Consider the following 12693-nt stretch of genomic DNA (forward strand, 5'->3'; position numbering starts at 1 on the left):
TGTTCAAAGGTTTTCTTCTAAATTGTAGTAAGTATAAACCAAAAAAAAAAAAAAAATTTTTTTTTTTTATTATAAATCTACATCAAGCCCTGGTGATGCAGTGATTAAAAGCTTGGCTGTTAACCAAAAGGTCAGCAGTTCGAGTCCACCAGCTGCTTCTTGGAAACCCTACAGGACAGTTGTACTCTGTCCTATAGGGTCACTATGGGTCAGAATCGACTCAATGGGAACATTTTTTTTAATAACTCTGTACGGAGTCCCCGTGGCGCAGTGGTTAAGACCTCGGCCGCTAAACAAAAGGTTGGCAGTTTGAATCCACCAGCTGCTTCTTGGAAACCATATGGGGCAGTACTACTCTGTCCTGAAGGGTCACTATGAGTTGGAATCGACTTGACAGCAATGGATTTTGGGGTTTTTGTTTGTTTGTTTATAGCCCTATATAGTGTGATTTTTGGAAGAAATGCTGTCTTTTATTCAGAGAAGTCACTACTGACCCATCAGCAGTAAATCCAAGCGAATATGTATTTTATCATTCTTTCTCTGTCCCGCTCATGATTATTTGCCCACTTTTGTGAGATTTCAGACCATAAATACAGGGTTTGTCTGTAGCTGAGGAAGAATAGAGCCTGTAGCTCTATTAGGATTTCATTAGACCCACTTTAGCCAACTGAACTGTTACAGTTGTAAGAGCCAATCCAATGATTGTAACTTTCTGATTTTCCATATAAAAATTTAAGTATGTTACCTATCTAGACCTTGAGGATGAATACAAGAAAACCTTCCCAGGAGGACCACTGCTCACCCATCTCACTCGTATGTTTCAGAGATGATCCCCGGATCGGTCCTGATTAGTGATGCCGTTTTCCTGGAGTTGGTAGATGCACTGAATCAATACTCAGATGAGGAAGAGGAAGGGCACAATGACACCTCAGATGGAAAGCAGGATGACAGCAAAGAAGACCTGCCAGTAACGAGAAAGAGAAAACGACATGCTATTGAAGGTAAAGAGCACTGCTTCCTTATTCCACTTTGAAAGCGACAGAGTTAGGGAAGAAATAAAAACAAGAAGGGTTTATTGCTTACTAAAGGCTGGTGATGCTTCTCGTCGGCCCAGTTAAAAGGAAAACGTGATCATTGATAGCTTCAGACACCTATAATCTAACTGAAGAAGAAAGTAAAAGAACTTATAGAATGATCATTGTTGTTCATTTCTGATTATGAAAGTAATGTGTTTAGAAAACATGAACAATTATAAAGAAGAAAATAAAGTCACTTTTTAATCTTTCTAACTGGGAATAACCAGCATTAATATTTTGGTATATCTCCTTCTAGACTTAAAACATGTACATATATAAGTCAACATTTTTTTATGTTATGTGAAATTGAGATCATGCCATATATGCAATTTTATGTCCTATTTTATTTAATCTTTTTATCATGAGCATTTTTCTGTGTCATTAATGTTGTGGTTTTAATTATAACCAAAAAGCCCAAACTCATTGCCATTGTGTCAGTTCCTACGCATAGCGATCCTATAGGACAGAGTAAAACTGCCCATAGGGTTTCTAAAGCTGTAATCTTTACGGGAGCAGACTGCCACATCTTTCTCTCAGGCTTTAATTATACTGTTAAATCATCTTTTCTTGGAAGATAGTTCTCTCTCTTATTATAACACAGTTATGAGATCAATCTTGTTCTCCAGTATCAACATTATGATAGAATTCTTCTGTATTCAGGTCTCTTGTGTTTTCATCTCCAGAGTCTAATCTGGACTGTGGTTTTTATTGCTAATGTGTAGGCAACTTGTCTTTCTTATCTTCTGGTGTCCTATATGAGACAGGTGCAGCTAGGTTTGAGCTTTGTGTATTCCCAAGCAGTCAGTGGCTGGGTTAACTTTCGCAGCCCTAATCAAAATGCTGTGACACAAGGGAAAGAGGGAAAACAGCCTGGTGTCCATGCTCTGATAACAGCACTCAGGAACTTTCTGTCATCTTCAATTCAGGCAGCAAAAAGAGTTCCAAGAAACAGTTCCCGAATGACATGATCTTCAGTGCAATTGCCTCAATGTTCCCTGAGAATGGCGTCCCAGATGACATGAAGGAGAGGTAGGCAAAGCTGTCCCACTCAGGCCATATGCAGAGTGCTTGAAGGGAAATTTCATTCAAGCTTATGTTTTGGTTAATAAGAAACCTTGTTTACGGTAAATGCATTATGATTTGCTTGTTCTTTTGGTTGTTTTGTACTCCCTTGCTTACCTCTGAACAGCCCTTCCCATGTAAAGGTTATTGTTTGCTGTAAGTTTAGGCGGAGAACTTTTAGTCTGCCACTTCTCTGGGGAGTTATTCTAGCATCCTACTTATCAAATGTTTCCCCTTCTTTTCAGTCAAATGCCCAGCATAATTACAGTGCCGTACCCCTTTAGTTATACATAAGGCCCATAAAAAACACCCATCCTACCTTGGCAGACCATACCTGGGTGACTGTCAGTACTCAGTCTGTATTTTCTCAGTGGAGACCTTCCCTTGGAAGGAACTCGTCTCTCTTTTCTTAAATAGGTATCGAGAGCTAACAGAGATGTCAGACCCCAACGCACTTCCCCCTCAGTGCACACCCAACATCGATGGCCCCAATGCCAAGTCTGTGCAGCGGGAACAATCTCTGCACTCCTTCCACACACTTTTCTGCCGGCGCTGTTTTAAATACGACTGCTTCCTTCACCGTGAGTGGGGCTCCTCTGTTTGAAATGCTCTCCTCTTTTCCAACCCCAGCCACCATTTCCTTCCCTGGGTTCTCATTTATCATATAGGCTTCTCAGCTTCTGGTCAGATGATGGTTTTACAGAAGGCCAGCTCTGTTTTTACTTGTCCAGTTATAATTGTCCCTCACTACCTCCTAGCTTTGGAAGGATTGTATTGATATCAGAACTGACTAAATTTTGTGTGCCCTAACTGTAGCTTTTTGTATCAAACCCTAACGCCCGCAATAGCTCTCTAATCCAGTTTTGTTCCTCCTCATCCCATCAAGTGGATGGACCACTGGAGACAGGATAGTTTGTGTTTTCCAGCTTTTCATGCCACCCCTAATGTATACAAACGCAAGAACAAAGAAATCAAGATTGAACCTGAACCATGTGGGGCAGACTGCTTCCTTTTGCTGGTACGTTCTTAAGCTGTTCTAACATTGTTGACTCTGTTGAAATTGTACAGGAAATGGTCCTTGGGCTTTCTGCCCCTGGGAACACAAGCCAAGTGAGTCAGTACATAGCACTCTGGAGATCATAAGGTACAAATAAAACATGGCTTCTGCTCTTAAGGAGCTCCCTAGACACTGGGGCAGTGGACTGTTAAGTTAGCCCTACGGAATGAAAGTCGAAGAGCTCTAAAGGCTTTCTGGTCTCAATATCATCTACTAAGATTTTTTAGAATCTGAAATATTTTTTAGAATCGGAGCAGATTGTGTGTGTGTGTGTATTATGCACCCCATTTTACTTTGCTGTCTTACATTATATGCACCTAACCATAGGAGAAACACTGATGTCTTATTGTGAGCTAATCAATTAGATAGACCCTCTTCCTGATGGACAGACCTTATGAGGTAGCATAAATTCTTCTGGGTACCTGGGGGGAGGCGATTCACTGAGAGCTGGAAGGGGTTAAGTCGGTTAGACTTGCCAAAGACACAGTTTTGCTTTCCGTACAATAGGTTGAACTTAGGTAAAGAATAAAAATACCTTGATAACATTTCTCCCACCAAGTAAAATTAGATGATACAGCCAGGTATGTTTGGAAACGTCACTGGAGAGATAATGGAAGGAAAGATGGTAGGTAGAGCTGTTGGATGTAGGTCTGGAGAACGGGCTATGTGGTAAGTGCAGAAGAATAAGTAGACTTTATCTGAGTTACTTTTTCCCTAACATGTATTGACTGCTATGTGCCAACTATTTTAGGCCTTTAACGTATATTATCTTATTTTCATCCTTACAATAGTGTTCCAAGGTGGAGAAACTGTGGGTTGTGGAAGTTGCATATCTTGCACCATTTGCAAGTCATTCATGAGGCAAAAATGAAATTCAAGCCCTGGTCTAACTCCATACCTCATGCTTTTTTTTATTGCTCCATGCCTTTTTTTTTTTTAATTACATCATGCTAGGTAAACCCAGCCGCATTTGTATAGCTCTAAAGGGTATTGTCCTTTTCATAGTAGTCACCAGAAGCAGTGTGGTAGAGTGTGAAGAGCAGTGGCTTGGGGATCAGGAGCCCTGATTCTGATCCCCACTCTGGAACTATTAGCTATATACCTTTGAGCAGGTCCCTTCCCCTCTCTGGACCTCATTTCCGCATCTGTAGCAAAATGTGTCTTCAAATTCAAAACAGCTAACATGCAAATGAATTTTAGATGCAAGTCACTAAGAAGCTGAAGATGCATAGATGCATAGACTCCTTTTTAAAGATTACAAGGCAACTCTTTTATGAAGAGATGTAAGTTTGTAAGTTTTAGCAGCTTTTTTAAGCAGCCGTCTCAATATTCTGTGGTCACACCTAGCATGTACACAGAGGGGAAAAAAAGAGCAGACATTATCGGTGCAGTTAAGCACAGATGTTGAGGAAGATGAAGGTTTTTGACGATGGATCAATACAGTGACATTGGCCCTGTTCCTGTTTCCTGTCTGTAATGTGTCCATTGCAGGAAGGAGCAAAGGAGTACGCCATGCTCCACAACCCTCGCTCCAAGTGCTCTGGTCGTCGCCGGCGACGGCACCACGTGGTCAGTGCTTCCTGCTCCAACACTTCAGCTTCTGCTGTGGCTGAAACTAAGGAAGGGGACAGTGACAGGGACACAGGCAATGACTGGGCCTCCAGTTCTTCAGGTAAAGTAAACAGAAAATAAAGAGCCTTTCCTTTCCACGTAAGGACTCTGCTGGTCCCGGGAACACTCCCTAACAATATTACTACGTTTTTTAAATTGGTAATTCTTTCCGCAGTTTTGCCTGCAAGCAGTGGAGACAGGGAATAATTTTGTCCCTAGCCATTCTGCCGTTTAAAGTAGAATGAAGAAGTTCTGTTTTGTGGCGAGTTACTAATGACAATTACAGTCCACCTTTTCCTGTTCCTCTTATTTCCCCTAGAGGCTAACTCCCGCTGTCAGACCCCCACAAAACAGAAGGCAAGTCCAGCCCCACCACAGCTCTGTGTAGTGGAAGCACCCTCGGAGCCTGTGGAATGGACAGGGGCTGAAGAATCTCTTTTTCGAGTCTTCCATGGTACCTACTTCAACAACTTCTGTTCAATAGCCAGGCTTCTGGGGACTAAAACATGCAAGCAGGTACTGTCTGAAAGTAGCTGGCACAAGCTTGGGCCCGCCATCCACCAATCTATCTCTTTGCTATCTTGTAAGGCTGCATATATGGAGAGAGGTTGATTTAGGTCCAGTCCTTTGTGAGTCTGTGCTTCTGGGCCATGAAGTGGGTTTCCCAAGCATGGGGCCTTTTGCAAATACCAGGCTTAGCCAGGCTTGGGGAACTGCTCTCCTTACTGAATTCTTATTTCTGTCTCTGGCTACTCTCCAACTCTTCTGAATATTTCGACACTCTTTAAGCTTCCTTTTTTTTTTTTTTTGATTCTTGCCTTTCTTCCTAAATGTTTATCCCTTTCCTAGAATGGACTCCCAGGCCTTTCTGTGGGTCTTTTTTTTTTTATATATAATTTTTATTGTGCTTTAAGTGAAACTTTACAAATCAAGTCAGTCTGTCACACAAAAACCCGTATACACCTTGCTACACACTCCCAATTACACTCCCCCTAATGAGACAGCCCGCTGTCTCCCCCCACTCTCTCTTTTCGTGTCCATTTTGCCAGCTTCTAACCCCCTCTACCCTCTCATCTCCCCTCCAGGCAGATCTGTGGGTCTTTTTATCTAGAACCCTCCTGCTGCTGCTGCTCCCCCCATCGACCTCCTCAGTTGCTTTATTCTCCAATTTTTCTATCACTAGATTTTCTGATTACCACTTCCAGTGGCTGGGCGTGGACCTGCTGCTTCTCACTCATCGGTAGAAACACAGTTTGATAGCAGCCACTGGTGCTCTGGAGACAGGAAAAGACAGGGACAGGGAGCCAGTATATAACAAGAAAGGGACACCAGAGCTTGAACCATGCTCACATGACTCTCTAATTTCTGGAGGAGCGTCAGTGGCCTCTTCTTCATGGTTCCTTTGCTTAGAACAAGTAATAGAACCATGAGTTGAAATGCCTTTGCTTTCATTTTGGAGCCCATACCTATTTCCCTAAGGCATGCATTCTTAACTTAAAAGTCCATTGGATTGTATACATATTTGTATATGTGTGTATTTTCCTAAGAAGAGGATTATAGCTTTCACAGAGTCTCAAAGAGGCCTAGAAGCAAAACAGAACAAAAAAGAAACCAAACCCATTGCCACTGAATCGATTCCAATTCATAGCAATCCTATAGGACAGAGTGGAACTGCCCCATAGAGTTTCCAAGGAGTACCTGGTGATTTGAACTGCAGACCCTTTAGTTAGCAGCTGTAGCACTTAATCACTACACCACCAGGGTTTCCAGAAGCAAAAAGAAAAGGCTAAAAACTAGTGCTATAAGGGAAGAAACACTGAAGGGGAACCAGCCTTCCTGAGGTGCTGTCCTGATATCTTTGTACCAACAGTCAAGTGGCCCCGCTGTCTTTGTACCAACAGAGGGAGCTAGTGCTTAGAGCTCAGAAGAGTTAGATGGTGGCTATATCATGTCTTAATCTCAGTAACACAAGGTACACAAAGTTGCCCTTTCTGAGAGGCAGACCCTACTGGTAAGAGTCAGGGGCAGCCCACTCATGATTTGGTATAAAGAGCAGTAGATGAAGGCTGCTGACCAGGGAAAGTGTTACTGTGCTCAGTGTTTTTTCCTTCCCTAAAAAAAAAAAAAAGTGAGGATAAATACTGAAGAATTAACTTCAGAGCCAGTGACCCAATGTCCCAATACCAGTCTGTCTTGAATTAAAGAGATGCCCAGGGGTAGCTCACTCAGCTGCCTGTGAGTTCTCCAGAACCCTCCAAGCCCAGCACCTGGCTGATGTCACTTATCTGACTACCTCACTTAAGAAGGAGTGACAGATCCTGTTGGACTTCTCTTCCAGGTCTTTCAGTTTGCAGTCAAAGAATCACTTATCCTGAAGCTGCCAACAGATGAGCTCATGAACCCTTCACAGAAGAAGAAGAGAAAGCACAGGCAAGGGTCGAACAAGGGACCTTTTGTGACTGGGCAGTTCCCTGTGCTCTGATCTCTCCTTTGGCCTTCCCCATCTGCCTCCCTCTTAACCATTGCGCAAGGCTATGTGATGTCCATCCATTTAGCATTATGCAACCGAGGGCCAGAGTTCTCAATGCTCCCTGAGGGTCTGTGCCCTGGACCAGCCCTATTGCCACGCTTTCTCCACCCCAGATGCTGTGGACCATGAGATAACTGTCTGGTTTACCATTTAAGCTCCTGACCAACAGGATATGAGCTGGCCTCATGGCCCCACCCTGTGGACCATCCCTTTCACCGTGTTGGGTGGTTAGTTACCACCATACCCACTTCTGAACTCTGGCCGGAGTTTTTTCCTTTGCTTTGTTTTTTGGCACTTGTGTTGTTTTGCTCTATAAGTTGCATAATAAGACTGTCTTTTAGCTAGCCTTTGCTTAGGGTTGGAAGTTTTTTAAAAAGTTTGACCCTCTGGCTGGCTTGATTCCCTAATAACTATAGCCTATGGAAGGAAGGAGCTGATGCCAATTCTAGGTATAGAAGGAAGTCCCTGTTGCTTCTTCTGCTTAGTTTTCCTTCACTCAAAGCAGATTCCTGAAAGAACTTCCCACCTCACCATCTCGAAAGTCTTTCACAGACAGCTCCACCTCCACCAAGAGAGGGAGAGCGAATGAAGGCACAGCATCATAATGAACATAGGGTGTTGGGTTTTGTTTCTGTATGTTTGTTCTTTTATGTTTTTGTTTGTTTCGGGGGGTTCTTAAAAACTGGTGCTCAAATTCAAATATTGAAGCATAGGCCAACTGGATTTAGGAGGGACTTCAGCTTCCATGTAAGGGCACTGATTCCTGAGCAGGGGCCTTCTATTAAGGGATTTGGGAGAGATACACCCCAATCATCAAACCGCAGTCTCTCAGACCAAAAAAAGAGAAAAAAAAAAAAAACCAAAACCATTGCCATCGAGTGGATTCCGAGTCATAGCAACCCCGTAGAACAGAGTAGAGTTGCCCCACAGGGTTCCCAAGGAGTGGCTGGTGGGTTTGAACCCCCAGCCTTTCAGTTAGCAGCCAAGCACTTAACCACAGCATCACCAGAGTCCCTCAGAGCAGGTCACGTGGTCATTTACCTGCATCCGCAGAGCTCCTGAGGGCCTTGACCTAGACCCATCCCTTTTCTCTTTTTCAGGTTGTGGGCTGCACACTGCAGGAAAATTCAGCTAAAGAAAGGTAAGTTTCACCAGAGTGTTCTTCAGCAGTTCAGTGTGCAGTCTCACCCTTTTGGCCATCTCTCCGCCCCACCTGCAGCTGCACTTGCTGATCCTGAGCTGCTTCCGCCAGCGACAGATTTCCCTGCAGCAGCTAAGAACAGCTCAGCTTCTTACTGCAGCTGAGAAGACCTTTCAGGAGGCAGAGTTATGGGCCTTGTGGTCTCTGACTTTCTCAGTGTATCATCTATCAGGTTCTAGAGCTCACTTAATGTTTAGAATAGCTGCTCCTTAGTCCCAGACCATCTCTACACTCTTCCCCACAAAAAAGCCACCCCAGTGTAGGCTACGATTTCTTCTTACTTAGGTGCTGAAATATATGTCCAAGATTACAGTTAGAACCAGCCTTATTTGAATCAGGCAGGTGGACACTTGAGAGGGAGGGAGAGCAGTTAGCGAGCACGTTCATGGCCATGTCCTGGTCCATTCTGCTCTCTCCTAGATAACTCTTCTACACAAGTGTACAACTACCAGCCCTGCGACCACCCAGACCGGCCCTGTGACAGCACCTGCCCCTGCATCATGACTCAGAATTTCTGTGAGAAGTTCTGCCAGTGCAACCCAGACTGTAAGACCCTACAGTTTCCCAGACCAGTCGGCCTCAAAGCATCCCACTTTTCCCTCCCTTCTCCTGCACCCTTTGCTGCTATGGGGCTTCACATATTTTCTTTGCTGTCCAGAGGGAGTAAGATACTTAATCTGGAGAAGTCATAAAACAAAACAAATAAAACCCTTAGGTTTACAGTTCTAGAAGCAACAGAAATCAGATGTTTTCCCTGACTTTACTTTTCAGGGCAGAATTGAGAAACATGGGAGTCTTTTTCCTTAAACGAAGTTACAGTCTCCTTCTTCAGGATATTCCTTCAAAAAAAAAAATTGATTAAAAAAATTTTAGGTTGAAATTCTGTATATGTCAATTTTAGTTTTAAGATTTTAATATCAAGTAGGGACAGGAGTCTGGGTGTCAGCAGAAGGCAGGGTAGAGGCTAAAAGTGCTTCTCCTTCACTTTTCCCACCATGCCCTTCTCCACACAAGGCTGAGCAGTTTGGTGGCACCCCGGGGCTTGCAGAACTTGATGCCAGGCAATTGTGTACCTACTTCTTAACCTATAGCAGATATTAATTTTAGCCACAGCAAAGAGGAGCTTGTGCTGGGGAGGGTGGTGGGTGGAGGCGGGTGGGTGTAGAACGGATATATTCTGTTCTCAAAACGATACTTGTTTTGATGGTGAGGGTTTACCAGTGAAAAGCACTGATTTCATTTTCTCTGGGGCTGTATCCACCTCCCTTCCGAATTCCACCAACAAGGAGGAGGGGAGAGTATTGTTGGGGAATCTCTTGTAAACACATCTTCTCAGTAGTCAAAACCTGCTTTCTTTGACTCACAGGCATGAATGTTGGGAAACACTCCATTTTCTCTGGGGGAGAAAACCTGAATGTATGATTGTCGGGAAGGGAGCTTCTCTCCTACTTTGCCAAACGTCCTTGAACATGTAACATTTACTTCCCTGCTGCCCCTGAGTCAAACCCAAGCCCCAGCTTAGCCTGCTTCCCTTCCTAACCTTACTTGTCTTCCCACTCAGGTCAGAATCGCTTCCCTGGCTGCCGCTGTAAGACCCAGTGCAACACCAAGCAGTGTCCTTGCTATCTGGCAGTGCGAGAGTGTGACCCTGACCTGTGTCTCACCTGTGGGGCCTCTGAGCACTGGGACTGCAAGGTGGTTTCCTGTAAAAACTGCAGCATCCAGCGTGGCCTCAAGAAGGTGAGGGCTTTTCTCAGGGCTCCGGCCCAGATAGAGAGTGGGAAAGAAGGAATCATTCCGAGCACCTACCTTTCCACAGATTCCTTAGAGGCTTTATACATGAAACCAAACCAAAAACCCATTGCCATCGTTGATTTTAACTCATAGCAACCCTCTAGGACAGGGTAGAACTGCCCCATAGGATTTCCAAGGCTGTAATCTTTATAGGAGCAGACTGCCACATCTTTCTCCCATGTAGCGACCAGTGGATTCAGACCACCAACCTTTTGGTTAGCAGCCGAGCACTTAACCACTGCACCACCAAGGCTCCTTTTTTATGTGAAGGTGCTCAGTAAATCCTAAAAGACACACATTTTCTGAATTAATAAAGCTTTCTGTCCCAGTGAAGCGTTAGCTCTTTTTAGATACTACAGAGCCACTGGCCCCTGGACTGGCCAGACAGAGAGGAGCAGGGAGGTGGAAGAGTTGTTGGTGTTGCCTGTTTGTACTTCACAGACAGCAGTGAATTCCTATAGATGTGGCACCAGGAGGTCCCTGAGTCTAGAGGGAGGAGTGACATCTTTCCTTTCACCACCTCCCTTTTTTGTTTTTCCTTCCACCAGAACAGAGTGACTTCAACCTTTTTCTGTTTTCAGATCCTCTTAACAGTTGCTAGTTCTTTCCACTCTGCCCACCCCCCCCCCGCACCCGCTGCCACCCACAGCACACATACCCCCTCACTCACGGGCTCTGTAGTCTGAGGTCTGGCTCCCTCTTCCCCAGCACCTGCTACTGGCTCCCTCAGATGTGGCCGGTTGGGGCACCTTCATTAAAGAGTCTGTGCAGAAGAACGAATTCATATCTGAATATTGTGGTGAGGTGAGTGCTATAGGTTTGGCCCACATTCTTGTGGTGGGGGATACTGATGAGAAACCCTGATTTTCTGTGGGCCAGGCTGCTATGACTGCATCTCTAAATAACTCGGCTGAGTTCTCACATGGCCTTTCGGGGGGATCCCACAGAACTCTTTATAATCCTGAAACAAACCACTGTTTATCAACTCTCTGACAGCTCAGCCCACACAAGGAGGGGTGAGGGGCTCTCTTCAGCTTTAGCATTGGTCAGTCTGGGTGGGGGTTGGAATAAAATAACCTGAGCTCTGTCTCTTAGGAATCTCATCATGATACTGGTTAAGCACCTGTATGTGCCACTGCCCCCCTCCCAGCACTTTCCGGGGGCAGGGTACCATGCTCTGTGCAGACAACCTGATACCCCTGTTCATTCCTTATCTGTCCAGCTCATCTCTCAGGATGAGGCTGATCGGCGAGGGAAGGTCTATGACAAATATATGTCCAGCTTCCTCTTCAACCTCAACAATGGTATGGAGTCTCTTTCTCTCATCACAAGGTGGTCTTGGACAGGTCTTTCTACCAAGTTGCCCCATCACAGCCCTGGTTCAAATCAGCTCAGAATCTTCTAAGAGATGCATTAAGCAAGGTAGTAGAATAGAACTCAGGGACACCACATGTCCCAGCTCACTTGCTTTGGTCAAACCTCCGTCTTGGTGTTGTGTTTGTAATAGGAGCACTGGGCACAGAACCTCAGAAATCTCCATACCCGATAGAGAGACAGTGGACATCCATATTCGAAGCAAAGAGGGATGTTTCCACACAAGGCTGAATTACGTGCACACTTTTCCCGGCTCCTGTTAGTACTCTGGTCTTGAAAATCACCATCTGACTGAATTGCCTCTGTTACTAGGAATTGAGTTTAAATTCAGGCTAAAGAAGCTGTTGGGGTTGCCTGATATGCTCTTGATCTTCTTTGGTTGACTTCATACAGATTTTGTAGTGGATGCTACCCGGAAAGGCAACAAAATTAGATTTGCAAACCATTCTGTGAACCCCAACTGCTATGCCAAAGGTGAGTTCCCAGTGACCTGGGAGGTATGTGGGGTCAGGGGATGCCTCATTTACTGTGATTTCTCTCCATTGTTCATCTTTTTTTCAGAGCTGAGGTATTTTTTCTTCAAAGATAATCATGATTAATGTCTGAAACCTTCTTAGTCCTCTTTCGGTTTTATAATCTGCCTTTTCACCAAATACTTTGTAAACATTTTTCCACAAACATGAGTCCTTCTGAAGATAATTCTTTCCCTGTATCATTAGCCAAAATAATACATCTAAAGGCATAGGGGCAGCTACCTTCATGACTACTTTATAATTCTACTTCATTTATGTTTCCACTGGAAATTTGGAAAGAATCAGCCCAAGTTCCTACAGAGGGACTAGAGGGATTGACTTGAAATTGATTAGGAATCTAGCCTCCGGTTTCCCCTATTTGCAGTGGTCATGGTGAATGGAGATCATCGGATTGGGATCTTTGCCAAGAGGGCAATTCAAGCTGGTGAAGAGCTCTTCTTTGATTACAGGTGAGG

The 12693-nt window shown here is 44.4% G+C and overlaps 1 protein-coding gene across 2 annotated transcripts in view; it reads left to right on the forward strand.

Moving 5' to 3' along the window:
• EZH1 (enhancer of zeste 1 polycomb repressive complex 2 subunit) overlaps window positions 1–12693 on the forward strand; it is a 28939-nt gene that overhangs the window by 13657 nt on the left and 2589 nt on the right. For both annotated transcript variants that reach the window (XM_003414254.4, XM_064271053.1), the window contains 14 exons: window positions 825–1001; window positions 2003–2105; window positions 2556–2719; window positions 3065–3156; window positions 4687–4867; window positions 5126–5322; window positions 7145–7236; window positions 8437–8477; window positions 8958–9083; window positions 10099–10277; window positions 11040–11135; window positions 11554–11635; window positions 12099–12179; window positions 12603–12687. In XM_003414254.4, coding sequence (XP_003414302.1) covers window positions 825–1001; window positions 2003–2105; window positions 2556–2719; window positions 3065–3156; window positions 4687–4867; window positions 5126–5322; window positions 7145–7236; window positions 8437–8477; window positions 8958–9083; window positions 10099–10277; window positions 11040–11135; window positions 11554–11635; window positions 12099–12179; window positions 12603–12687 — 1696 coding nt within the window. The remainder of the gene's footprint in view (window positions 1–824; window positions 1002–2002; window positions 2106–2555; window positions 2720–3064; window positions 3157–4686; window positions 4868–5125; window positions 5323–7144; window positions 7237–8436; window positions 8478–8957; window positions 9084–10098; window positions 10278–11039; window positions 11136–11553; window positions 11636–12098; window positions 12180–12602; window positions 12688–12693) is intronic.

The sequence above is a fragment of the Loxodonta africana genome, chromosome 18 (genome assembly GCF_030014295.1).
Source record: "Loxodonta africana isolate mLoxAfr1 chromosome 18, mLoxAfr1.hap2, whole genome shotgun sequence".
Classification (NCBI taxonomy): domain Eukaryota; kingdom Metazoa; phylum Chordata; class Mammalia; order Proboscidea; family Elephantidae; genus Loxodonta; species Loxodonta africana.